The sequence below is a fragment of the Dipodomys merriami genome, unplaced genomic scaffold (genome assembly GCF_024711535.1).
Source record: "Dipodomys merriami isolate MVZ:Mamm:240054 unplaced genomic scaffold, mDipMer1.0.p SCAF_1, whole genome shotgun sequence".
Classification (NCBI taxonomy): Eukaryota; Metazoa; Chordata; class Mammalia; order Rodentia; family Heteromyidae; genus Dipodomys; species Dipodomys merriami.
In genome coordinates, this window is record NW_027202270.1 from 130,940,378 (window position 1) to 130,966,165 (window position 25,788).

General features: G+C 38.4%; 1 protein-coding gene across 1 annotated transcript in view; it reads left to right on the forward strand.

The window, feature by feature from the left end:
* The window catches only part of Synj2bp (synaptojanin 2 binding protein), a 35,609-nt gene extending 12,287 nt beyond the window's left edge, over window positions 1-23,322 (forward strand). Inside the window, exons 2-4 of the mRNA XM_070031140.1 lie at window positions 5,130-5,266; window positions 17,906-18,001; window positions 20,553-23,322. Of these exons, the coding sequence (XP_069887241.1) occupies window positions 5,130-5,266; window positions 17,906-18,001; window positions 20,553-20,693 (374 nt within the window). The 3' untranslated portion in view covers window positions 20,694-23,322. The remainder of the gene's footprint in view (window positions 1-5,129; window positions 5,267-17,905; window positions 18,002-20,552) is intronic.
* The last annotated feature ends 2,466 nt before the right edge of the window (window positions 23,323-25,788 follow it).

Sequence of the window (25,788 nt, forward strand, 5' to 3'; positions counted from 1 at the left end):
CAGATGTCAGTAACTGGTGCCTGGCTCATGGAGACAATACATGTTTTTTTTCACAGCTGATAATTAATTCTGGATAGCCTTTCTGCCTCTGATTGCTTCCAGCTGGCATCTGTTCTTCTTGGTTGCTACTTGTGCTGGATGCTTGTTGAAGATTTTAATCATCACCTTAACCAGAAACTACTCCTGAAGGGGATTGTTAAGTCATAAGTTACAGACTTAATTTCAGTAATTTTTCTATTTATAATATAGTCTTTTCCTACTTATAGATTGGTGAACTTTTTAGTATTTTCACTTTTATAATGTATATTTATTCATCCTTTCTCCATCAGTCTCTAGTTTGGGGATAGAGCAGTCACTAGTTTGTTGACAGCTACTCTGAGTGTCTTACCTTCAATATAGTAATTACTGTGTATTTTCAGGTGCTTGTTGTTTATTCTTGTGATCCTAGCTACTGAGGAGGCTGAGATACAGAGGCTTTCCTGGGCAGAAAAGTCCAAGAAACTTCATCTACAAAATAACCAGCAAAAAATTGTGCTGGAGGCATAGCTCAAGTGGTAGAATGCCCATTGAACAAGCAAGGTCCTGAGTTCAAATCCCAGTACTATCCCCCTTAGAGAAAGAGAAAAGGGGGGAGGGGGAGGAGAGAAAGGAGAGAGAGAGAGAAAAGAGAATTTTCTTTAAGTTTTATGTTATTGGTGCCTAACAAGTATCCTTTGAGGCAAAAGGACAAAATTTGTAATCCTTGTATTTACAGAAAGCAAGCTGAGGATCGGTGATAAACTGACTTGTTTCAGTGCGCATGTCCAGTATGTGATGTATTTGAACTTGGAAACAGTTCTTCCAACTTTGATTATCTTCTGCAATATCTAAAGAGGACACGGAAAGAATAAACTTCTGCTGTGGTTAAAATGATCCAATTTAGCTTTGTCTTCTCAGAACATATTTCCTGACACATAGTAAAGAATCAATTTTTATTGAACAAATGAAATGGAGATTATATTGGTATGTGTAGGGCCTGGGTTTTATTGTATTTTATATTTTATTCCCTTCTGTTCTATTTATTTTATTTTATTTCACAACTGAGCTATATTTCCAACTTCAGGATTGCCTGGGCAGAAAAGTCCAAGAGCCGGGCGCTGGTGGCTCACGCCTGTAATCCTAGCTACTCAGGAGGCTGAGATCTGAGGATCACAGTTCAAAGCCAGCCCGGGCAGGAAAGACTGTGAGACTCCTATCTCCAATAACCACCAGAAAACCGGAAGTGGCACTGTAGCTCAAGTGGTAGAGCGCTCGCCTTGAGCTGAAGAGCTGAGGGACAGCGCCCAGGCCCAGAGTTCAAGCCCCACGACCGACAAAAAAAAAAAAAAAGAAAAAAAAGAAAAGTCCAAGAAACTTCATCTCCCAAATAACCAGCAAAAAATTGTGCTGGAGGCATAGCTCATGTGTTAGAATGCCAGCTGAACAAGCAAGAACCTGAGATCAAACCCCAGTACTATCTCCCTCAGAGAAAAAGAAATGGCGAGGGGGGAGGGGGATTCGGGGACGGGGAGGAGAGGTATCATAATATTGCTACTCAGTGTTGTGGTAAATAATTTATTTTGGTGACTTTCATGGCTGTCATGACTTTTTATTTTTAAATAATTTTTATTGAGATTAAGTGATTACATAAATTTGACAAATTTCACAGTATTGTGAGATAGTGATACTTAGTTAAAGTCACAAACACATTTTAACCTTCACAAGGGAAATTGTCATTATCTTGGTCTATGATGTTTGTGAATTCTATGAGCTTTCACAGTACAACTATTTCTTCCACATCGGATTTGTGGTGACTCTTATTTAGGTGTGGAGTTATAGATGAGCTCAGTTCTGTAAATGTGGCTGGGGAAGGGCTTTCAGTAATCCAGGAGTTCTCATTTTAAGTGCTTTGGTTTATTTACAACATAAGTAACAATGGACTATATTGTACCTACATAATGATTTTAGGAGGCGACTAATGAACTGCAATTTATTTGTAAGAAATCTCAGTAAGATTTATTCACCTTTCTCTCTCTCTTTTTAAAGATACTGCCCTGCAGCTTTAAATAGTCTTAGCAAAGTTTTTTGTTCTCTTTTCCCCCTTGCTAACTATTGTACCGCATCTGTATTTGTCTGCTTAACACTTGCAGCCTGTTCCCAAGATCCCTAGAGGCAGTGGCCATGAGAGACTTCAACCCAAACATAGTAAGGATGTTAGAAAAATTTACTTTAAATCTTTGTTCCAGTATTAGGAGAGGGTTCCTCAAAAAACTGCCACACCTCCCCCACGGTATAACTCCTGCTTTCACTGTATTTGATGTTGGTATAATTTGTGGAGGGGAAGGGAAAAACAAATTGTTTAAATAGGGATACAGGTGGACCCATTGCAACAATGAGATGTACAAGTCATTATGTCGTAATACGAACTTTACAACTTTGCCGAGGGGGGGAGTGGGGGGGGATGGGGGTGGGAGATGGGAAGGGATGGGAAGGGGAAACAAAGGAGGAGACAACAATGCTTGATAAGAAATGTACTCATTATCTTGCCCATGTAATTGTAACCTCTCTGTACAGTATTTTCACAATAAAAAAAACTGCCAGTTTTTAAGTCATTATAAAATATTCCCTAATCTGGATCCCTTTGTCATTTTACCTTGTCTCAAATTCCTAGCCCTTCCCCAGTATCTTTAGTATTCTGATACAAATAAAGGTTATTCTAAGAAAATGGTCTAGGAACATACAGACTTTCTCTGACTGCAGAGACTACACATACAAGGTAAGCTAATTAAATGGTAGTTTTTCTGCTGATTCTTTATGGTTTTCATTTCATGACAGATTGATTTTCTAGTGCTGTGTTCAGTAGTCTGAGCTTTAGGTGTAAACTTCATCCAAACAATGGGAAGTACTTTTTAGAAAGTCCACATATGGCCGGGTGCCCTGGCTCACGCCTGTAATCCTAGCTACTCAGGGTTGAGATCTGAGGATTGTGGTTCAAAGCCAGCCCAGGCAGGAAAGTCCTCGTGACTCTTATCTCCAATAAACCACTCAGAAAACTGGAAGTGGTGCTGTGGCTCAAGTGGTAGAGCGCTCACCTTGAGCTGAAGAGCTGAGGGATAATGCCCAGACCCAGAGTTCAAGCCCCATGACTGACAAAAAAAAAAAAAAGAAAAAAAAAGAAAGTCCACATATGTCTCTTTGGGAATTAATTTAATTTTGTGTTGAGACCAGTAGTAGACTGGTCATAATAGTGACTGGGATTCCATCCAATTATACTGATAAATTTTCATCTTTCCGTTGGTCCCTAATTGTCTTCCTTTTCAGTGTGGTCCTGAATTATAGCAGTAGCTAACAAAACAATACTGCACAAAATTCCCTCCTCCTCCTCCTCCTCCTCCTCCTCCTCCTCCTCCTCTTCCTCCTCCTCCTCCTCCTCTTCCTCCTCCTCCTCCTCCTCCTCCTCTTCCTCCTCCTCCTCCTCCTCCTCCTCCTCTTCCTCCTCCTCCTCCTCCTCCTCCTTTTCTCTTTCTTTCTTTCTTTCTTTCTTCCTTCCTTCCTTCCTTCCTTCCTTTCTTTCTTTCTTTCTTTTCTTTCTTCTTTCTTTCTTTCTTTCTTTCTTTCTTTCTTTCTTTCTTTCTTTCTTTCTTTCTTTTTCTTTCTTCCTTTCTTTCCTTTCTTCCTTTCTTCTTTTTCTTCTTCTTTCTTCTTCTTCTTCCTCCTCCTCCTCCTCCTCCTTGTATAGGTAACCAAACAAACCTTCATGACAGCAGTTTCTGTTAAGTGAGATCCTTTTCTTTTTACAACTTGGTAGTTGAATCACGGAAATAACACTTCGGTAAAGTTAGCTAGCTAGCTTTTGGCTTTCTGTAGTTGTTTTATTGCATTTTATTGTGATAAGAACACGTGGATCTTTTCTATTAACAGATTTTGAAGTGTACAATATAGTGTTTTATCTCTGGGCATAGTGTGGTACAGCAGATCTCTAGAACTTTTTTCCACAACTCAAAATTTACACACATCTAAAATAGTGAGACTCAGAAACAAAGTACAGGATGGTGGATACCAGGGACTGGGGTGGAAGGGGAAGGGGATGGCAAGTTGCTAGTGAGTAGTTACTTTCTTCTAGAGTGAGTAAAACTTGGCCATTAGATGTGGTTGTTTGTACTTGAAGTTGAAGAAGAAGAATAAAATGGGTAATCTAGTGCTACCCTGAAGCAGGGGGTTTCTTGCCAACACTAGTGCCCAAGGCCACTTTTTCCAATTTATCTGCAACTCTACTATACACAAACTCTCCAGAATCTTTGAAGAAGAAAAGTATGGAGGTGAAGGTATTTGGGCTAGGAAACCTTCCCCATTGAATTAGAAATAGTGCATTTGCTCGTTGGTTAAAAGCACAGCTACAGCTGGGTACAGTGGCTTATGTCTGTAATTCTAACTACTCAAGAGGGTGAGATTTGAGTGAGGATCATGGTTCAAAGCTAGTCTCGGCAGGAAAGTCTGTGAGACCCTTACTTCTAATTAGGCACCAAAAAAGCCTGAAGTGGAGCTGTGGCACAAGTGGTAGAGTACTAGCCTTGAGCAAAAAATCCTAGGCCCTGACTTCAAGCCCCAAGACTTGCACATGTGCAGGCATGCACGCCTGTTGTGTGCATACATACATATTTAAAATAAATAACTACATACACAATAAAAATAAATAACTACACAGCTTCTCCTGAGCAAAGCTGACCTTATTACATTAGTACCAGAAATAGCCATAATTGAGTTCCCTGAATGCCATCAACAGTGTTAAAATAAAATGTGATGAGAAGTTCTTTCATCTTACAAGAATCACCACTATTCTTTAAGTTGTGTATAGATCTTTATATGCTCAACATGTCATCTTCATCACTGTTTTTATATTGTTACCACCTGATTTAAGTGGGAATGGCCTTTATTGGTGTTATTACTTATTGACCTTGCTCATAAGTGTTCACTAGCTACCTCACAGTCCAGCTTGCCAGCCTCTTCCCCCATTCCCCAAATGGGCTTTTTCTCTTTCTTCCTTCTCTTCTTCTCTAATGCTTTTCTTTCTTCTTCACCCCATCTCCTTCACTTTTCCATGATTTTCTCAGGGCTGGGCTTCAACATCGTCGGTGGGACAGATCAGCAGTATGTCTCCAATGACAGTGGCATCTACGTCAGCCGAATCAAAGAGAATGGGGCTGCAGCCCAGGATGGGCGGCTCCAGGAGGGTGATAAGATCCTCTCGGTGAGAACTGGCTTCGGCCTCCTTTGTTGTACTTTCCTAGACTTTCCCCTGAGAAGATAGATTCCTGCTTGCCAGTTTGGAGCTAGAAATGCCTAAATTGTATTTTTGAATGGGAGGACCCTTGATCACTCTTCTAGCCTTACTATTGAGTTTGGAGGAAAATATACTCATTTGATAGATAAAACAAATCAAACCCAGAATGTGGAGTTATTTGCCCAGGGTAAAAACAGCAATGAGAAAAACAAACAGGGAGAGGTGAGGTATTGGTTTGGGGAAAGGGATCTCTTTTAAACTTAGAATTTCCATCCTCCTTTGTTACTTCTCTTTTGTTGATTAGAACACTAATTGGTGTCTTTTTCTTGGGGAGTAACAGCCCTTATAAAAGGATTTAGCTTCAAAGGAGATTAAAATGAAATGTCCTCTTCAGATGTAGAGCCCTTTCTTACTCATTAATTAAGATGAAAAAATAGAATGCAGTTTGACTTGGTATCTGTCAACTGTGCTCTCACTTTGTCTTCTAATGTCTCACTATCAAGTAATCAGAAATTTTAATATTTTCTGGAATTTCCTAAGGGGAAAAAATCTTTTAGACACTAGCATAGGACCCAATACAAGTTTCCCAAATGAACAAATTTGCAAATTTTAACAAACCTGGAAAAGTTTATGAATAAATATGGGTATACAGACCCCTAGCTTTAAATAAATTAGAATAAGCCTAAAATAAACAAGAATTCAGGCAAAATAAAGAATTTTTAAAGTATTAAAATGTATACTATAAATTTGACCCTATTTTTTATTTCCGTTTCTGTGATTGACTTCCTGTATCACAATAGTACTATCAGTTATGGGGATTTGAGTAGGTTAAATCAATTCTATGGATTTTTTAAAAAAACTAACCTTTAAAGATAGCTAGCTTATTATTTGTGTGAAGACAGTACAAATGATTGGTATAAAGAATGAAGAAGTGCTAAGGGATGATTAGTACCTAAAACATTCCTGGAAATTAGAGCTGGCTTCAAAGGGCTGGACTTTATTTAAGTCAATCTAGAATAGAGATTCTCATGGCAGAAGCTCCTACTTTCTCTCCAAATGGTCCAAAAATGAATTGAAGAGGGCAGTAGTGATAAATTAGGAAAAGACTGAAGGAAATTAATGAGTTAAATATAAACTGAAAGTCTTGATTAAGAGCATCTCAGATTTGATTTTAGTCCATAGGATAAATCTATCCCTTTAAAGATTTTATTAACATTTTGTTTAGAATTTTCCCTTTTAAATCGTATTTCTTGCAATTAAGTTGATTAGTGATTAAATTTCAATGTATGTATATACAACAGAATCTCCCTGTCATCTAAGTGTTAGCTAAGATGGACACAAGCAGTATGTGAAGGCAGAGATAAGAAGGATAAAAAGAAAGACTTGCTTTGTTTTCTTTCTTTGACACCCAAATATTTGCTTATGGGCTCAGCAATATGATTTTCAAAGTCTCTTCAAGAAGACACATCTAGGGGCTGGGAAGGTGGCTCAGTGGTAGAGCACTTGCCTTGCATGCTCGAGGCCCTGGGTTCGATTCCTCAGCACCACATAAGAAAAAAGACGGAAGTGGCGCTGTGGCTCAGGTGGTAGAGTGCTAGCCTTGAGCTGAAGAGCTGAAGGACAGCGCCCAGGCCCAGAGTTCAGGCCCCATGACTGGACCCCACACCCCCCCCCCCCAAAAAAAAAAAAAGACACATCTAGCCAGGCATAGTGGCACACTCCTGTAATCCTAGCACTTCCAGGGGCTGGAGTCAAGGAAGATTTCAAGTTCAAGTCTAACTTGGGCAAAATAGTTCAAGACCAGCCTGAGCTACATATAACAAAACAAAACAACAAATAAAACAAAGCATTTTGCTCCCCAGAAAATCAGCACATGTAGCTCTTAGGGCTAGGTAAATTAACTTAAGAATCCTAAGAGTATGTCCAAACTGAACATACATGCATACACATATACATAAAAATATATAATGAGTAGTAGTATTTTTAGTCTATCGCACTATTTTTGTCTTGTTTCAGCAATTAATCTGTGAGATGAGAACAATCAAAAAGAAATTGAGTTTAGAAGGCCATTATTTCCCCCTATACTTCCAGGCAAAAGGTTTTTTTTTTTTTTTATATATAAACCAGTCTGTCAGTAAGTAGTAGTATAAGGAAACATTGAGAACGGGTAAGAATAAAGACAGGGCATGTAGTTATACAAATCACAGTCTCTCTAAACCTTGGTTGTTGCTAACTGCAACTGGGGCCAAAGAAAATTAGTAACTGCAGAGATAGGTAAGATAAGGAAATCAGCAGGCACCAGGGATCCCAGGGGCACGTGGGGTCCAAGTTCCCATAAGCAAGCATATTTATTTGAGATCACACAAAGAAGGTTACCATGGATACATGCAAAAAGTAAGCATTTATATTAATATTACAATCAGAACCAAAACAGAATGTGTGAGAGACACTGGTTCCCTTATTCTTTTGAGACTGGAGGCTGCAGCCCAGAGAAAGTCCAGACATGAAGTCTACTCTATCTAGCCCCAAGGTTAAGTTGTCAAGGTCTCCAGCATACAAGGCTTTCCAGCACTAAGGAAGGGGGGCAGCCTTCCAAGTCTCTTAACCCTCTCCAGACCTGTCTGTTTTAACCCTTCCATGGCCAGCTCTCAGCATTGCTTTTCCAGGTTTCACAGCACAGCTTCAGAGTTCCCTACACCTGAAGCCTAGGCTCTGGGTAAATAAAAACTTGAACAGCATAGGCTTAATATCTTAATATGTTTCTGTTCAAGCCACCTAAATAAAAGACTTGTGAAAGAAGAGAAGGGGAAATGGCAGGGGAGGAAAAAGCAGAAATAGAAGATAGGTAAGGGGGACTAAGGATGAAGAACAAGATGGAGAATATACAGGAAGAAAGGATAGCATAACCTCCCCATAGTGTCTAGGCCTGCATTCCTTTGAGTCTAATTTCTCTTTTTAATGATTTGCTTTGGAATTACTCTTTCTGAATTCCTTTCCTTAACAAATGTTATGCAACAGTTTCTGTTGTCTCACTCATGACCACCTCTTCCTTCTCTAAAGTGAACCATTAAATGTTACCATCCAATTAGCTTACATCATCCTTTAAAATGTACTAAAATATTAATTTATTATTGGCTATGATGTCTTTATAAAATCTTGCTAAATTATTGGCCTATTCTCCTATTCTTACTGAATTTTCCTATTGCATATTGATCATTTTTTCCATGTTGTAAAATACATTCCAATTTTTTTTGGCAACTTTTGCTAGATAATCAAAATGTTTCCCTTTAGCACACATTAATTTAGATGCCTAATAGAAATATTGTTAATGATCTGTAAATTCCTTATGAATTGTTAGACTTGATTTAATATTTCTATTATATTGGGTGAGGAACCTTTTTCTTTTTTTTTATTTTTTATTTTTTTTTATTTTTCCGAGTCAGAACACTACCATGCTCATGGTATCCAGGTAAGGGGTAGGCTTATTCATCATTCCGGCTAGCACCAGGCCATCTTGGTCCTCCACGAGGTGGGGAAAGAGAGCTGGGAGAACTGGGAAAGAGAGAGAGAGCTGGGAAAGAGAGAGAAAATAGCTAGAAAAGAGCTAGAAAAGAGAGCATCTGGAAAAGGTGGGAAAGAGAGAGCTAGGAAAGAGAAAGGAGCTGGGAAAGAGAAGAGAAGGAAAGCTGAGAAAGAGCTAGAAAAGAGCAGAGAGTGAGGAACCTTTTTCCTACCAACAGTCATTTGAATATAACATCATATGGTCCACATAAAATTATCAATATAGGTAGACAGCTGGGGGTTACTGTGGAGAAGCACACAAGAAGCAAATCCCTGATTTCAGGGATCTTACACAATGCACAAGCTGGAGGTTCTCCACTCCTGTGTCTTAAATATTGTTTACATACCTTGATTTCAAGTTCTAAAGTAAAAATTTCCCCCCCCAAGTTTAATTTTTGTGATCACAGTATATGATTTACGCTAAGAAAAAAGAAAAATAATTGAATTAATATAACATGCTTAAGATCCTGTTGCATCTGAGATACAATTAGATAGTAGTAATGGAAGAATGGACCTGAGGTTAAGATGAGGGATGTGAATTCCTCCCCCATTGTTCATATTGTGTGCATATATTGATAGAAGATAGTTTGATACAGAATAGGTTGGTTACCTTGGAAGGTGGAGGCATTTTTCTCATTTTTCTTGTATGCCTACCTAAAGAAAAGGATGTAGATAATCAATAGTAGTCCTTACTGAAGTCAGAGTGATACAACTTGTTATTCTACTCTTCAGGTGAATTTTCCATTTTAACTGATCCCTTATAAAACAAAGTGGCATAGATTGGGCCATTTCCTTAGAAGGTTTAATTTTTTTTTTTTTTTACTGGCTTATATTATGTAAGGGAAGGATTCCACTGTTACATCTCCATACGTGTTCACACTCCATTCCCATCAATTTCAACCCTTTATCATTCTCTCCTCCCCCTAAAAATAGCACCCCTAACAGAAAGTACAATTCTTAACTGGATGAATAAAAGAGATTTAGTCATTCACATAAGTCAGCTGTTGTAGTTGATGACCTTCTGTAGCACTCCAGATGCTATGCAGTTACAAGAAATCAAGGAACAATTTAGCAGAAACTCCTATTTATTCTACTGCAGTGACACTGAAATACCCAGTGGAGTACTTTAAACAATGGTGGAGATCATAGCCTTTAGTTAGCACAGAGTAAACATCTGATTTAGTTGTTCAGTGAACTCATTCTACTCTCGCACACTGACTTTTTTGGTTGGACTTGATGAAGTGGCTTTAAATAATCTATTTTTTATTCCTTTGATTTTTGTGAAAAAAAGACCAAAAAGTATGGCTCATAAGGATTTTATTTAAAAATATATATTTCCAGAGTATACTCTGAGATCAGTGCCCCTTAAGTTGGATCCACTATTTCTCTATGATTCTGTATCTACATTTAATATTATTCAATACTCATAGCTTCTGTTCCAAATTATCCTGAGGTAATTACAATCTTAACAGAGAAAAGTAATTTTAACTTAGCTTATTTTCTAAGACAGGAAAAGGAAACACAGCTAACAACCCGAGTTAAAAGTAAAAAGATTTGTTTCCCTGATTTTTTTTTTTTCGGGGGGGGGGGGTCGGTCGTAAGGCCTGAACTCTGGGCCTGGGTGCTGTCCCTCAGCTCTTCAGCTCAAGGCTAGTAGCACTCTACCACTTGAGCCACAGCGACACTTCCAGCTTTTTCTTTTTATGTGGTGCTGAGGAATTGAACCCAGGGCCTCATACATGCAAGGCAAGCACTCTACCACTGAGCCATCTTCCCAGCCCTGCCTGATTCTTGAACTCTGAGAGTCAGCAAATGTTTCTGCACATTGTAAACCTGCCATATCTCAGGTTAAATAGAAACATGCTGTAAACTAATGAAGTTGAAGTAGCAAGTTAACATTTTTTTTTTTTTGTCAGTTGTGGGGCTCGAACTCTGGGCCTGGGCATTGTCCTTCAGCTCTTCAACTCAAGGCTAGCACTCTACCATTTGAGCCACAGTGCCACTTCCAGTTTTCTGGTGGTTTATTGAAGATAAGAATCTCACGGACTTTGCTGCCTGGGCTGGCTTTGAATTGCAATCCTCAGATCTCAGCCTCCTGAGTAGCTAGGATTACAGGCATGAGCCACCAGTGCCCGGCTAGGTAGCAAGTTAACATTTCTAAAGATGACTTAGCTAAGAGTAGCTCTTACTACTAAAATGAGATCTAAGTACAGCAGTCTTGTCATAACCTGGGAACTCATTAGACTCTCAGACCTACTGAATAATCATTGATTTCTAATTACACTATTGCTTCCCTGGTGAGCCTGTATACCATCAAGTTTGAGAACCACTGTTGTCTGGAAATATTTTTCAGGCTTTTAAAATTATGACCCACAATAGGAAGCTGGTGTTTCCTTTGCCTAAGGTAAACATTAAATAGAAATATATGTATTTCATTAAATAGGGGTTATGTGTGTATGAGTATACATACATATGAAATTAAGTTTTAACGAAACGGCTTTTCTGCATTTGAGGTATTCTCCTATTTTGTGTTCCCCTCCCCCTAATTTCACTTAAATAGATAATCTTGACTCACTAGATTGACTTCCCAATCTATTATAATGGATCAGCAGACTTGTATTTGAAAAGTTACTGCTTCAGTAAATGGAAAATTACTAATGCAGTCTGTAAATAGCAGGAATATGTATTAAATAGGGTAGGTAGTCTGGGAGTGAAAGCCAGCTAGAACATTGAGGCAGTTTAGAACTAGCTCAATTTGAAAATCACCTGGAGGTTGAGAACTACCATATAGATCAATATGGATGGTGATTCTGCAGATTCCACAGATTTAAAGGATAAAATTTACAAAACTGGTAGTCGGTCAGCTGAAATCTATAAAATGCTTAGAGGAGACAAATATTGAAAAGCAAATTCAACTTTGGGGAAGGAAAACTGACATCAAGGGAGAAAGAAAGTCATAATCATTATTTGTTTTATGGGACTGGCTTACCTTGGGCAAAGGAGGAGAAACATGCCCTTTGCATTTTTGTATATTGGATTTTAACAGTAATAATTAGAAAAATCCTCTTACATTAGAATCCATTTGGCTTAACTGGTGGTAGAGGATGTAAAAGGCCTTAACTGACCCATGCCCTTCGTAGAACCTTCTTTTGCTCAATAACAACAGTGTCTTTTTTCCTTGTTAACAAGAGGCTCAGATGAAATCCAAATCACAGTTATTGGCAGTAAAGCTGCTTCTCTGTCTAGGCAGCTTATAGGCAGTCCTATAGAGCACTTCAGCTCCATAGTACTGACTGTTAGACTTTTTATAGTTACAACTTTTGCAGGGTACGCTTCTGAGTTTGTAACCAAGAAACATGCGACATTTCTTATGTTCAAATGTTAGGTAAAGTGTACTTCAGGTAAGGGTTATAATGATATAATGTATGTTATTATAGTAGACTATAAAATGATATAAAGCAGGGTTCAATTTGAGCTTTAAGAGCATTACATAGTATGGAGATTCAAAGAAGTAAATCCATTACATCTAATGAAGTTATCTAGAAAGGGAGATTCAAAGAAGTAAATCTATTACATCGAATGAAGTTATCTAGAAAGAACTTGATTGAAGTGGCACTTATTTAAATTGCCTTTTTTTGTTTAATGCTACTTCAATATATACAAATGAATAAAAACACTAATTTGTAAACAGATTGTGATTTTTTTCAGTTCCAAAACTTTTTAAGTGGGTAATGTTAAAGGCTAAGTGTGTTGATTCACTTCTGTAATCCCAGCTACTCAGAAAGCAGAGATCAAGAGGACGGTGATTTGTAGCAAGTCCAAGAAAAGAATTATTGAGACCCCCATGTCATCCAATAAACCAGGTGTGGTGGGATATGTTTGTATTTCCAACTGTACAGGAGGAGGTTAGCAAGGCCAACCCCAGACAAAACACACACACACACACACACACACACACACACACACACATACATACACATGCACACACACACACACACACACACACACACACACACACACAAACACAAGTAAAACTAGAAAGGGCTGGTGAGGATGGGGTGGGGATTCAAATAGTAGAATCCCTTTCTAGCAAGCTTAAAGCTGAGTTCAAACCTCATGAATGCAAAACAAATGCAACACTAAATAAAAACCAAATTGTAAAACCACAAAATTTAATTTACAACATGAATGTGATAGTAATATGTTGCTGAACTAAAATCCTTGCTTACAGTGTAAATTTGTATAGATTAATGCTTTAAAGAGCTAGGCTGCTAAAATTTGAATCCTGGCTTTGTTCCTTCCATTCAGTGTGGACAAATGACATAGTTTTTCTGTTTTTATTACTTATAACATGTGAGGTCCTATCTTACCAGAACTATTGTGAAGACTAAATGAATTAGTATATGTAGAATTAATAGGCAGCTCCAGACAAGATAATAAATGTTAAATAATTGCTGGAATTATTACTAACTAATGTAACAAATATTATTTTAAGGTCAGTATTCCTACCACAAATAACATAGAATATCTCACTTAACATTCATATTACCATGAAACTTTGGTGCTGATGAATTGATAAGAAACTGTCACATTATTTGGCATTTGCTGACATGACCGCAGCTTGATTTATTTGAATATCTCTAATGGAAAATGGAAAATAACATGAACATAACATCTTTGCAACAAGAAATATAATTAACACATAGGCTAGATGGAATATGTAAGTGAGCATTCTTACTATAATTCTTTCACTAGGAATTAACTAGCAATATAAGTCACTGAGAATTCATTATGAAGTTCCTCACCTTTGGCATATCTACCAAGAAAACCAAAGTATAAACAGAAGTGAAAAATTGCATCTGATACCAAAGTCCATCAGCTGGAGAGTACTGCATTTACTTCTATACTATAGGTAGTTGGATTTATCCTTTTAAAGGTCAATATTGGAAAATGAATAGAAATCTGAAAAGGATATGGCTTTTAGGTGGAAGAGATAACGAGCACAGGTATGAAAGATAAAAATATGTTCTAGGTACCAGTGTCAGTGAGCTCTGTGACTGGGCCAAAGCATAGGATATATGAAAGGGTGTAAACTGAGGTGAGTTAGGACTTTGCAGGAGAAATCAAGTATGTGAGATCACATTTCCTTGATCCCCTGTATCACTTTTGTGTCTTGAGCAGTAAAATGGTATAATAGAATTATACTGTAGGAAGATGGATCTGAAGGGTTGTTACAGGTAGAGACATAGGAAAGTGAGCCAGAGAGAAGGCAATCTAATCTAGTTGAATGAATAATGTCCACAGTCTAACATAGAGGCCACAGGAAAGGAAGTAACCTATGAAAGATGTCATGTTAGACTATAGGATTGACAAATATATGTAAAGGTTAACTATACAGAGAGTATAGAAATGTTAGCAAGATTTTTGTCAGAAGGAATGGTAGCGGCAATAAGAAGAAAGTCAGGATATTCTGGTTTGTGGGTAGCTGTGAAGATGTTTTGAAAGTATTGAATTGCCTCAAACAATATCCAAGTATGATCACCCAGCAGGACTGGTATATTTCTAACTATTAGAGTTAGGAGCTGTCTTAAAATTTATTATTTTTCTTTTTTGCTGGTCCTGGAGCTTTGAGAGCTTGTTTGGAGGTTCTAGCAGGGGAGCGCAGCTACTCATATACCCTTGACCGGAGACCGGTCCTCTTCTATCGGGGATGGTCGTCCTCTTTGACCGAGCGCGCAGCTTCGGGAGGGATGCACAAGGAGCGGTGAGGGAGGAAGGGGACACCCGCCTAGCCAGCCAGATCAGCCGAATCAACCCCAGCGGTCAATGGGGTGACAGATGTCGCAGCCAAATCGCCCTCACATCCAAGTCCTGGAGCTTTAACTCAGGTCCTGGGCACTGTCCTTTAGCCTCTCTGTGCTCAAGGCTAGCACTCTACCACTTGAGCCACAGCGCCACTTCGGGCTTTTTCGGTTTATGTGGTACTGAGGAATCAAATCCAGGCAAGCACTCTACCACTAAGCCACATTCCCAGCCCCTTACAGATTATTCTTAAAGTTAAATCACTGTGGGAGAGAAAGGAAGAAGATAGACTGTAGTGAAGTATACTTATTTATCTTTGAAGGAAAGAGGAGAGGAATCTTCATTTAAGAAGTAAGAGAGTCATTATCTTGCCCATGTAATTGTAACCCCTCTATGCAGAATTTTCACAATAAAAAAAAAAAAGAAGAGAGTAAGAAGAGAAATGTTCATAACCTAAACCAGAACATTGCAAAATGGAGGAGCTCGTATGAAGGTTAGAGAAGGGCTATGAGAATTGGCAATGAGAAGTCACTAGCCTTTAGGAGAGCTTGCTCTTCTCTTACATTGTGTATACTAGGAGTCAAAGAATGAATGGATGCTGTGGTAGTAGAGGCAATGACCATTTTTCAACAGTTGGTTTTTTGTTTGTTTGTTTGTTTGTTTGTTTCGGTCATGGGGCTTGAACTCTGGGCCTAGGTCTGACCCTGAGCTCTTCAGCTTAAGGCTAGTGCTCTACCACTTGAGCCACAGCACCACTTCTGGTTTTCTGGTGATGGATGAATTGGAGATAAGAGTCTCTCAGACTTCCCTGCTGGGGCTGGCTTTGAACCATGATCCTCAGATCTCAGCCTCCTGAGTAGCTAGGAATACAGGTGTGAGCTACTGGCACTTAACTTTTCAGCAGTTCTAAGTGAAGGAAATATGGGATGTGTAAGGGTATTCCAGGAAATATTTGTGTTGTTTTCTTCTTTCTTGTTTGTGTCACTCCTGGGGCTTGAACTCTGCGCCTGAGCTCTGTCCCTGGCCTTTTTGCTTAAAGCTAGCATTCTACCACTTGAGCCACAGCTCCATTTCTGGCTTTTTTGGGGCAGTTCAGATGAGATAAGAGTTTCACAGACTTTCCTGCCCAGGCTGGCTTCTAACCTCAATCCTCATATCTTAGCTTCCTAAGTAGCTAGGATTACAGACATGCCCTGGCTCATGTTGTGGTGTTTTTGCTTGTTGTTGTTTTGTTTTGTTTTTTAATAAAATAAACTTCATGATTTTTAGTTGAGGAGTGGCAAAAAAATAACAAGGCATCAAGAGGAGCTAATGCTGTGTGGGTTCCGTAAGGAAGCTGGAAGGACTACAACCTGGAGCATCAGTGCCTTTAGCTTTAATAAAGGAAAGAGTAGTGAGATATTAATAAGCTTTGAGGAGAAAAGGAAAAAGGGGAGAGAGTGTTAGATGTTTTTAATATTCTCACAAAAGTTAGAAAACAAAATCTGTTGAGAGGAGGTAGAGGATTGGGATGGGGTTTGATGAAGCAGAAAGCATCAATCAACTATTTATTTGTGAGTTTGCTTGATTAGTAAGATGGTTTTAAGGATAAGTTGGAGTCAGCTAACCTGGATCTACGGTGGAGAGTGTGACTGTGTCTTTCTCCAGGAATATCCAACTCAATGATGGCAAGAAAGGTAGATGCATTATGTTGCCTGAGACTGGAAAAATGGCAGAAGATCATGGGGACAAGGGATTCTAATGATTTACCAAGTGCTTTGTTGAAATTACAACCGGAACTTCTAGATGGGTAAGGATGCCAGTAAAGTGTGAAAAAAGATGAGGAAATCAGTAGAGGAATAGGAATAATAAAGAGTATGAAAATAGAAATATAGTCAGGTTTTTGTGATGTTGAGCTAAACCATGTCTAATGTTGAAGTCTGAGTTTATGTCAGTCATTTGGTAACCTAAAGTGGAATGGAGCTGAAACTTGGAAATAATGTATAAGACAAAAGCATTGACAGATCACTCATTGAGGACATTTGCAGAAGATGGAGTAGCAGGAGCATTATGAACCTTGGAGAAAGATGTGACAGGAAGATGAGATGATTAGAAAAGTGAATGGCTTGAGCAGAGGAAAGATAATTGGTGAATTGAGGTGAAGGAACAGTGAAATCTAAGAGATACTTCCATTATATGAAAACTCTAACCCCGGCTCCTACACTCACTAGTCTCACTAAACTTGAATTTTCATCAGGGAGCACATAAAAAAATACTGTGTACCTCATAAGGTTATTGTGAAAATTAAATTGGATATTGTATGTAAAATAAAGTACCTATCAAAAGTAAATCTAGCTGGTATCAGTGGCTCACACCTGTAATCCTAGCTACTCAGGAGGCTGAGATCTAAGGATCGTGGTGATTCATAGCCAGCCCAGGCAGAAAATGCATAAGACTCTTATCTCCAATTAACCACCAGAAAACTGGAAGTGGCACTGTGGTTCGAAGTGGCGGAGAGCTAGCCTTGAGCAAAATTTCTCAGGGACAGAGCCCAGGCCCTGAATGCAAACCCTATGTCCAGCAAAAAAAAAAAAAAAAAGTAAATATATTAAATATTCTTGCTATTAATGATGATAGGAGCATGTATAAAAGCACAAAGTTGGCTGTGTGTTTGACTTGCAGTGTAGCATAGATGCCAGTTGTGGCCAAAGTCAAAAAGTAATAATACCTGTGTTCCTTCCCATCTGTCACCTGTAAGTGGTAGGAATAACTTCAGTAATACACTGAAATGGTCCTTTGTATCATCACAGTGTATAGGTTTTAGTAATTTGAAGTGGATTGGAATATCCACAGAATCAAGGGATATAGTTTATAATAGAACAAGCCTTGTAGAATGCACTAATAAAATATAGACTTACACCCTATTAAAATAAATTGGAGGAGAGTTTCATAGAATTGTTTCCAAGGTTGGGATTAGGAAAGATAGTATGATAACCTGGAAGATCATATTAGAAAAGACAAGCAAAAAACACTGTATTTTAACCTAGATTCTCTTCAAATGGCCCAATGAACCTCAGTTCTAGAAAAGAAGCTGCAAATGAAAAGTAACACTTTAGTTCTAGGTGACTGCCCATACTTCTAGCCCTTGGAATTTTCCCTGAAACAGATTTTTTTTTAAATTTAGATTTGGCCACATGAAAGTAAATTTGACTTATGCATTTAGCCTTTGCCTCCCTTACTACTCTTTCTTGCTATTTTTGACAGGTAAATGGCCAAGACCTAAAGAACCTACTGCACCAGGATGCTGTGGACCTCTTTCGTAATGCAGGCTATGCTGTGTCCCTGAGAGTACAGCACCGGGTAAGGACCACTTGTATCAGATATTTGGCACAAGACTTTTCGCACTGTTCTTGTGAATAAATGTGTGTATTTAATCTTGTTCCGTTGCTTATTATCACTACTTTAAGGAGTGTCTAGCACAGCAGGGATCCTCTGGTAATTTTGCTTATGAAAAAATTTCAAAACACAATGTTTGTTATTCAGATTCTGCCTTCAAGGTAATAAAGCTTCATAATCAAATTAAAATAGAGGAAGGAAAATTAGAATCACTTTCACTTTTTGTGGGGAAAAGAACTGTCTACCTGCTCTGGAAGTGCATATATTAAATATATATTATAAGGGATATCTGTCTGTCTGACCTGTCTGTATATAATGGGGACTTTTCCTATCACTGCCATGGACTCTATTTGGTTTGACCAAAACTCTAGAAAAAAGGAAATGGAATGGAGAATTGAGCCAAAACCACATCTATGCTTGCATTTTGATTCCTATTTCCTAGTGTTTTATACTTTGATAATGGAAACGAAGCCTGAGTAGATAAGATTTATTTCATAACACTAAAGTTCAGTGTGTCTGCTGCTTCTTATATCAATATATGCTGTCTCACTTGGTGGCTAGGTCAGGATTCAGAAGCTGAAAAGATTAAGAGGACCTAAAAAAAAAGTACAAAAGGCTTAGGCTTGTAATTCCATCTACTTGGTAGGTAGAGAAGAGGAAGATCATGATTTGAGACCAGCCTAGGGCCAGAAAGTTCACCAGATCCTATCTGAGCCAATAAAAACTAGATGTGGTGGCAAGCAGCTGTCATCTTCACTAATGCCAGAAGTATATATAGGTGGAAAACAGTCCAGGTCAGTCAGGGCATATATTTGAGAACCTATTTGAAAAATTATGGAAGCAAGAAGGGAAGAAAATCAGTTTGATGGTGAAGCATTTAACCTAGGGGAAGATAACTCAAGTGGTAGAGTTCCTGTCTAGGAAGCACAAGGTTCTAAGTTTAAAACCTAGGTCTCCAAGAGCCTTGGCTCTTCTCTGTATCTAAAACATGGGAGGATAAGGCAAGTAAATTATATATGATATGAATTCTCTTTTTCCTTTTTTTTGTTTTGGTACTGGTCCTGGGGCTTGAACTCAGGGCCTGGGCACTGACATGACCGACAAAAAGAAAAAAAGAACATTGTTTAAAAAGGAACTCTTACTGACTGCTGTGGGAATGTAAATTGGTTCAGCTACTATGGGGATTTTTCAAGAAATTAAAAACAACTTCCAAATGAGCTAGCTGTACCCCTTCTAAGTATATATTACAGAGATACCTATATACCCATGCTTATTGCAGCGTTATTTACAGTAGTCAAATTGTGGAATTGGCCTAAGAGCACATCAACAGATGAATGGATAAATAAAACATGGTCTACTACATAGTGGAGTTTTAATTAGCTACTTAAGAAGAATGAAATTATATTGTATACTGGAAAACAGAATTGGTTATCATTTGGTTAAGTGAAAAATGCCAGTCCTGAAAGACAAATATCATATGTTTTCTCTTATTTGTGGAAGCTAGAGGAAAAACAAAGCGAAACAAAACAAAACCTTAACGTCATGACTACTAAGAGAAGCAGGAAAGGACACGAAAGGGGGAGAGAAAGGGGACAATAAAGAGCCATGGAGGGGGTGGGTATAATTAAAATACAATGTGTACATGTATGGAAATACCATGGTAAGGCTCTTTGAACACTTTATGGTAATAAAAGACAAAAAAGGAGCCAGTCTGGAAAAAAAATAAAAATGAAGTCGATCTAACCTAAAAAGGTTAATGAATAGAATTATAATGCTAAGGTATCGTTTATTTTTACTTATTTACTTCTGAGTCTTCAACCTCTGTTCCATAAAGGTTCCACCTTTATATTTCTCTAGTATTACAAATTAAAGCATGAAGGACAAGAACTCATCTTAGGAGGAAGAGATACCTTCATTACTACCTTCACCTTTCAAAATTGAAAATGATTGATTTCTACCTGGAACCTTGCTGTTTAAAACCTCCAAATGTTTAAATTCTAATGGGAGAGTAAAGATATTTGAAGGATATCTGGACATAAGCTAAGACTTGCTTAGAACAAATGAGGAATTACATATTTTACTAGGGCTGCCAAATAATGACATAGCACCTGTTTTGACATTGTCTGGGTCTGCTTACTGCATTGGAATGACTGATAGTCTTTGCAAGTAAACATTCTAGAAAGATTTCCTACTGTCCTTTTCCCTAATCCAGTTTTCGTTTTCCTATAGGAAACACATCTAGAGATGGAGGCAGTATAGAAACAAATGTTCTCATGTACCCTCCAGGCTACCATTAGGTCAATAGCACAGCAAATTTAAATGCTTCCTCATCAAACTTACTTTCTTCCCAAGAATCTGTGATAAAGGTATATCAGCTGAGGACAGAGAACTCCTGCTAGGAAGTGCTTGGGGTTCACAGTGAGCTCAGGTGGTCTATAACCAGCTGCCCCAGGTGATGTGTCAACTTGGACATTTCAGTCAGTCATTAGAGTTAACATTTGTCCTTCCTTTCCAGTTACAGGTGCAGAATGGACCTATAGGACATCGAGGTGAAGGGGAGCCAAATAGTATTCCTGTAGCTGTGATGCTGTTGCCAGTGTTTGCTCTCACTATGGTAGCAGCCTGGGCCTTCATGAAATACCGACAACAGCTTTGAAAGACTTGCTTCCTGCCAGTGCTCCCAGTGAACTTATGCTTCTCTTACCCTCCTTCCCTGCTGTTCTTCCATATCTTTCCCCCTTCTCTGCATAACCAACACATGATTGAAAGTGACTTGATTCCTACCTAGAACCTTGCTGTTCAAATCTCCAAATGTTTATATTCTGATGGGAGAGTAAAGATATTCTTTGAAGGAAAGCTGAACATAAGCTAAGACTTGTTTAGAACAAATGAGGAATTACATATTTTAATAGGACTGCCAATAAAAACTCAGCTACTATCCAAAGAGGGAACGATCCCGTCTTCCTGCCACCATGGATTACACAGCTTTTCTGAACTGGCATAGAAGGCCAGATTATTACATGAGAGGGAGAGGATTTTTTACTTAATGATCTTCCTTGGGAAGTGTTTGTGGCCTTTATTAATACTTTCTAACTACGTTCTTGAGTGCCTATATTGGACACAGGAGAATAAGAAGAGCTTTTTACTTTTTAAAAAAGCAAATGACAAAGTATACATACACACATTTGTATGTGATAGTATAATATTGATGCCTTATGGAGAATTAAAGAGGTGAGGAAACTGCTTTGGTTTCTGATCTAAGAGGTGATCCTAACTGAAGAACTTTTAAAGATCTATTTTGTAGAGCATACACAGTGGGGATGAGGGAGCTTTTAAGAGGGTACTCAAGAGTCAGAAAGGTAATTAGCAGAACATTTTTTTCATAATACCTATGATGATATTGAGGTAAATTATAAAATAGCTCTGTTCAAGTTGATTATTCAAAAAACTTTGAGCTATTCAGATGAATTTTGTCAAGCTCTGTGCTACCTGATGGCTTTTGTGGTGCCTCATTGTGACAGGATGCCCTAGTGCTGACACGGCTGTGGCCAGGGCTGAAGTAATGGGGCCAAACCAAACCAGCAGACAACAAAAGAAAAGACTGAGCCTCAGGTGGCATCTGAATCCCTGTAGGCTTCTGACCATTCTCTGATTTCGAGCAGGATAGAGAAGAAATCAGCTCTGCTTCTCAGTTAAGCTGAAAAGGCCTGGATTACTATTTTTTTCAAAGGCTCTAAATACTAGTTATGGTTTTTATTACTTAGTGAATAAACTTGTTTTTCTCAGAGGAAGGAAGGAAATGAGTTTTGTTTTAGGGAAGGGGGATTTGTTGGGTGTTTTCTGGGGAAGTCTGGGAAGGAGAATGCATGTGAATGGACTTTAGGAGATCCAGGGATGCTGGTGAGGTAGGAACCATCCTGTTCTTGTACTTAAGTTGGTTTTGAAGTACTGAGGACAGTTGAACCAAGACTAATTTTCTGGGTTTAAGAAAATCCTTTCTATCCTCAAAATAAAGGTTGTATGGCTAACATATTTCAACCTAATATTGTCTATACTATACCTGAGGCAATCAGTTAGACCAATTTTATCATAGACAATCTAGCTGTTATTTAATAAATACTGATTGGACATGGGATTTGTCAAGACACTTTTGCAAACCTTCATCCCAAAAGTATGTTTTGTTCCAGTTGGGAGGAAACACTTTACATTGAATTGGCCAATAAATAGGGCATTGTAAGTCGGTGTCAAGTTTATATTACAGACAGCAAAAGAGAAGTTTTTGAAAATTGGGCACTTCCGTGGCAGAAGTATACAATGAAAAACAGGAGGTTGTAGTCAAGAGAATTCATAAAGTAAGTGAAAGTATATCATCAGGGTAAGTAATAATTAAAAATAGTATAAATGGTACCATGCAGAATACAATGCAGCAACAAGAAGATAAATAGATGATCACCACCACAGTTTTTTAATTTAGAAAATAAAAACTATCACATAAGAGCATTGTTATAAGAGAAAAATGTTACCTCGGAGTCCACTGTTAGATAGGGAGAAACTTGTTATAAACAACCATGATACATTACCTTATGCGTTTCAACCTGAACTGGACAGCGGGTTTCTTGAGACTTGTTTAGATAGCAACTCATTGTAGAAATACCAACAGTATTCCAGTTCTTGTTTCAGCCAGCTCCATTGAAGGCTCAATCTTTGGTATGATCCTTATATCTGATGGCATATGCAGCAGTTTCTGCCTTAAACCTGCTTACCTCCCAGGTTTGGACATTAAATTTTAAAAGACCTTGAGATATACAAAGCAAAGCAAATGACAAGCAGGAGGGAAAGCTATTTCCTCTTTTGTTTAGTCATATATGTAATCTGGAAAACACCTGTCTCATCATTGATAGAAACTTAGCTTTGGTTAATAATGGGGATTCTGATGCACTTAAATAATTTAGGTTTTCTTGAAAATTAAATCGCATTTAAAGACCATTATATTGAAGTTTTAGGCACATTGAAGTGTTACGTACATTCTTTTGATTCTGTGGAAAACTAAAATTACAGATGAGGTATCTGAATCCATTACAGGTTGTAAAAGAATTCCTGTTCTTTATAGTTTGAATCTGATATTTGTACTACTTTATAGATTATATATAATGTTCCTACCACCTAAATTATAATGTTGAGTTTTGAAAATTGAATGTAGGTATTTTAAGATCCTATACTTAATACACTTCTTATATTTATCATTATGTATTATATATAATTCTAATAAAATATTGTTTGCTTAAGTCATGTATTTTATTTTTTGCCAAGTTTTGACATCCATGTGAATGATTTAATGTGAATATTTGGACTGTTTAGCCATTCATAATTGGAAAAGAGTCAATATTACATTCTGTGTAAGGCACTGTACGAAACTTCAATTGATATTCTAGTATAGTATGTGTTCATGTTTCATAGCTGTGAGCATTGCTATAAATCTAAGTATTGCTATAAAAAAAGACTAAAGATGAGAGGATAAATTTTATACAGGTAATAATGATGGAATTGGGATTTTGAACTCTGGACTTAAGGTGTCAATATCAGTAATATTCCCTTGTGCTAGTGGTTCACCAAGCAAGGTCTCTTGCCAAATTGCAGAATTAACTGGAAATTTGTTGCATAAGTAAATTCTTGGGCTTTGTCCCAGACCTACTAGTGAGTAACAGAGTAGCAGCCAGTTTTAATAAGCCTACCAAGTTCCTGGGTCACAGTAAAGTCTGAGCTTCACCACCTGGTGTTCTAGTTGTCTTCTCAGCTTAGAGTTGCCTGTAGAGCTTGTAAACAACATGTACCTCAGGCCAAACTAAATAGGAATCTCTGGAGCTGGAACTCAGGCAACATCAATGATTACAGTGTGAAACATCAGTTGGAAATACTCTGATATTTATGCATGTGTGCTGTTTATTGAATTACATGCAGACATTGTTACAGCAAAATCAAGAACTTCACTTGGGCATTATCAGAGCCCAGCTGTTGGAGCTTCTGCCCAACGTATGATGTACAATAAGAAATGGAACATTCTTTCACTCCGAATGTGGTGGGGACAGCCAGCCAACCTCTATCAAGATGTATGCTAAAGCTGGGCGCCAGTGGCTCACTCCTGTAATCCTAGCTACTCAGGAGATCTAGGAGCATGGCTCAAAGCCAAACTGAAATTCTTGTCTCTAATAAACAAAAAAGTCAGAAGTGGTGCAGTGGCTCAAATTGGGAAGAGTGCTCATATAGAGCAAAAGAAGCTCAGGAACAACACCAGGCCCAGAGTTCAGGCCCCAGGACAGGCCAAAAAAAAAAAAAAAAAAAAGATAAAGAAAAAAATGCTAAGTATGAATTAGTATATTAAAACTTTATGAGTGCTTCAGACAGAACTGGAGTCATTTCTGGAAAGGCAAGAGACCCAATACTGATGAGAAATTCTGTCTTCATTTTTATTCTCTTTTGAGAATTATACCATTATAAAATATACTTTGTTCTGCTTTAACAGAAGGAGGATCCAAAGCCTATAGTCATGATGTAAGTCATGTGGATACTGCATGGAAAGTGGAGGTGGTGGTGAAAGCCAGTGCCACAAAACTTACACAGCTCACAATTCCCTCGTAAATCCTATAGCTCCATAAAGTTCCATCTCTGCACAGAGATAATTTTTTAGATGTATGTTAATCCAAAATGAAGCATTAATACCAGCAATAAACAAGATCCTGTTATAAAGTATAGCAGCCCTGTTTATAAATCCATTCCTTCTAAGTGCCAGCTTCAGCGTCCCATACATCCATATTATTGTATACCTGTAACTGTAGTTAGACTTAATCTCTCAGGTTTAGACTTCTGACTTTTCTGCTGCTCCACAGTCAAGAGGAGGAACTGAAGTTAAGGAAGGGATAGCAAACAGTCTTATTTCATTTTTAATTTATAAATATACAGGGTGACTCATTTAGTATACACATGTTTGGAGAATTGGTCTACCATAGGTAAGGTAGCTGATGAGGGCTTTCTAGTATACAGCACAACCTGATAGATGCAAAGACAAGTTTGTCACAAGGTTTTTTTTTTTTTGTCGGTCATGAGGCTTGAACTCTGGGCTTGGGCGCTGTCCCTCAGCTTTTCAGCTCAAGGCGAGCGCTCTACCACTTGAGCTACAGCGCCACTTCCAGTTTTCTAGCGGTTTATTGGAGATAGGAGTCTCACAGTCTTTCCTGCCCGGGCTGGCTTTGAACCACGATTCTCAGATCTCAGCCTCCTGAGTAGCTAGGATTACAGGCGTGAGCCACCGGCGCCTGGCTGTCACAAGCTTTAATACTGCCACTGTCTCATGAAGGGCAACAGCAGATAGGTGAGGCCCTTCCGAAAACATGGGAAGATCTCTGGAGAATTCTAGACAGGAGAGATCCAGGACAGGCTGAAGGGACAGGACTAGCAGGCCAGGCGTATTGGCCAGCCTGAGGTCACTGTGACTTCTTAACCACAGGTGTTACAAATAGTCACAAGCTATGCCTGCCACCAGAACCACATCAATTATTAGGGTCAAGAGATCCCACTGAGAGCCTTGGATCACCCAAACCCAATTAGGAAGGAGATTCTGTAAACAACCCATGACCTCTAGTAACCAATGTTACACACTTCGCTCTATAACAGAGCACGTGACACCTTGAAACTACAAAATAGCAACCATCCCAGGATACTTTGTTTCTACACAAGGCTAAAGAAAGGTAGAAAAC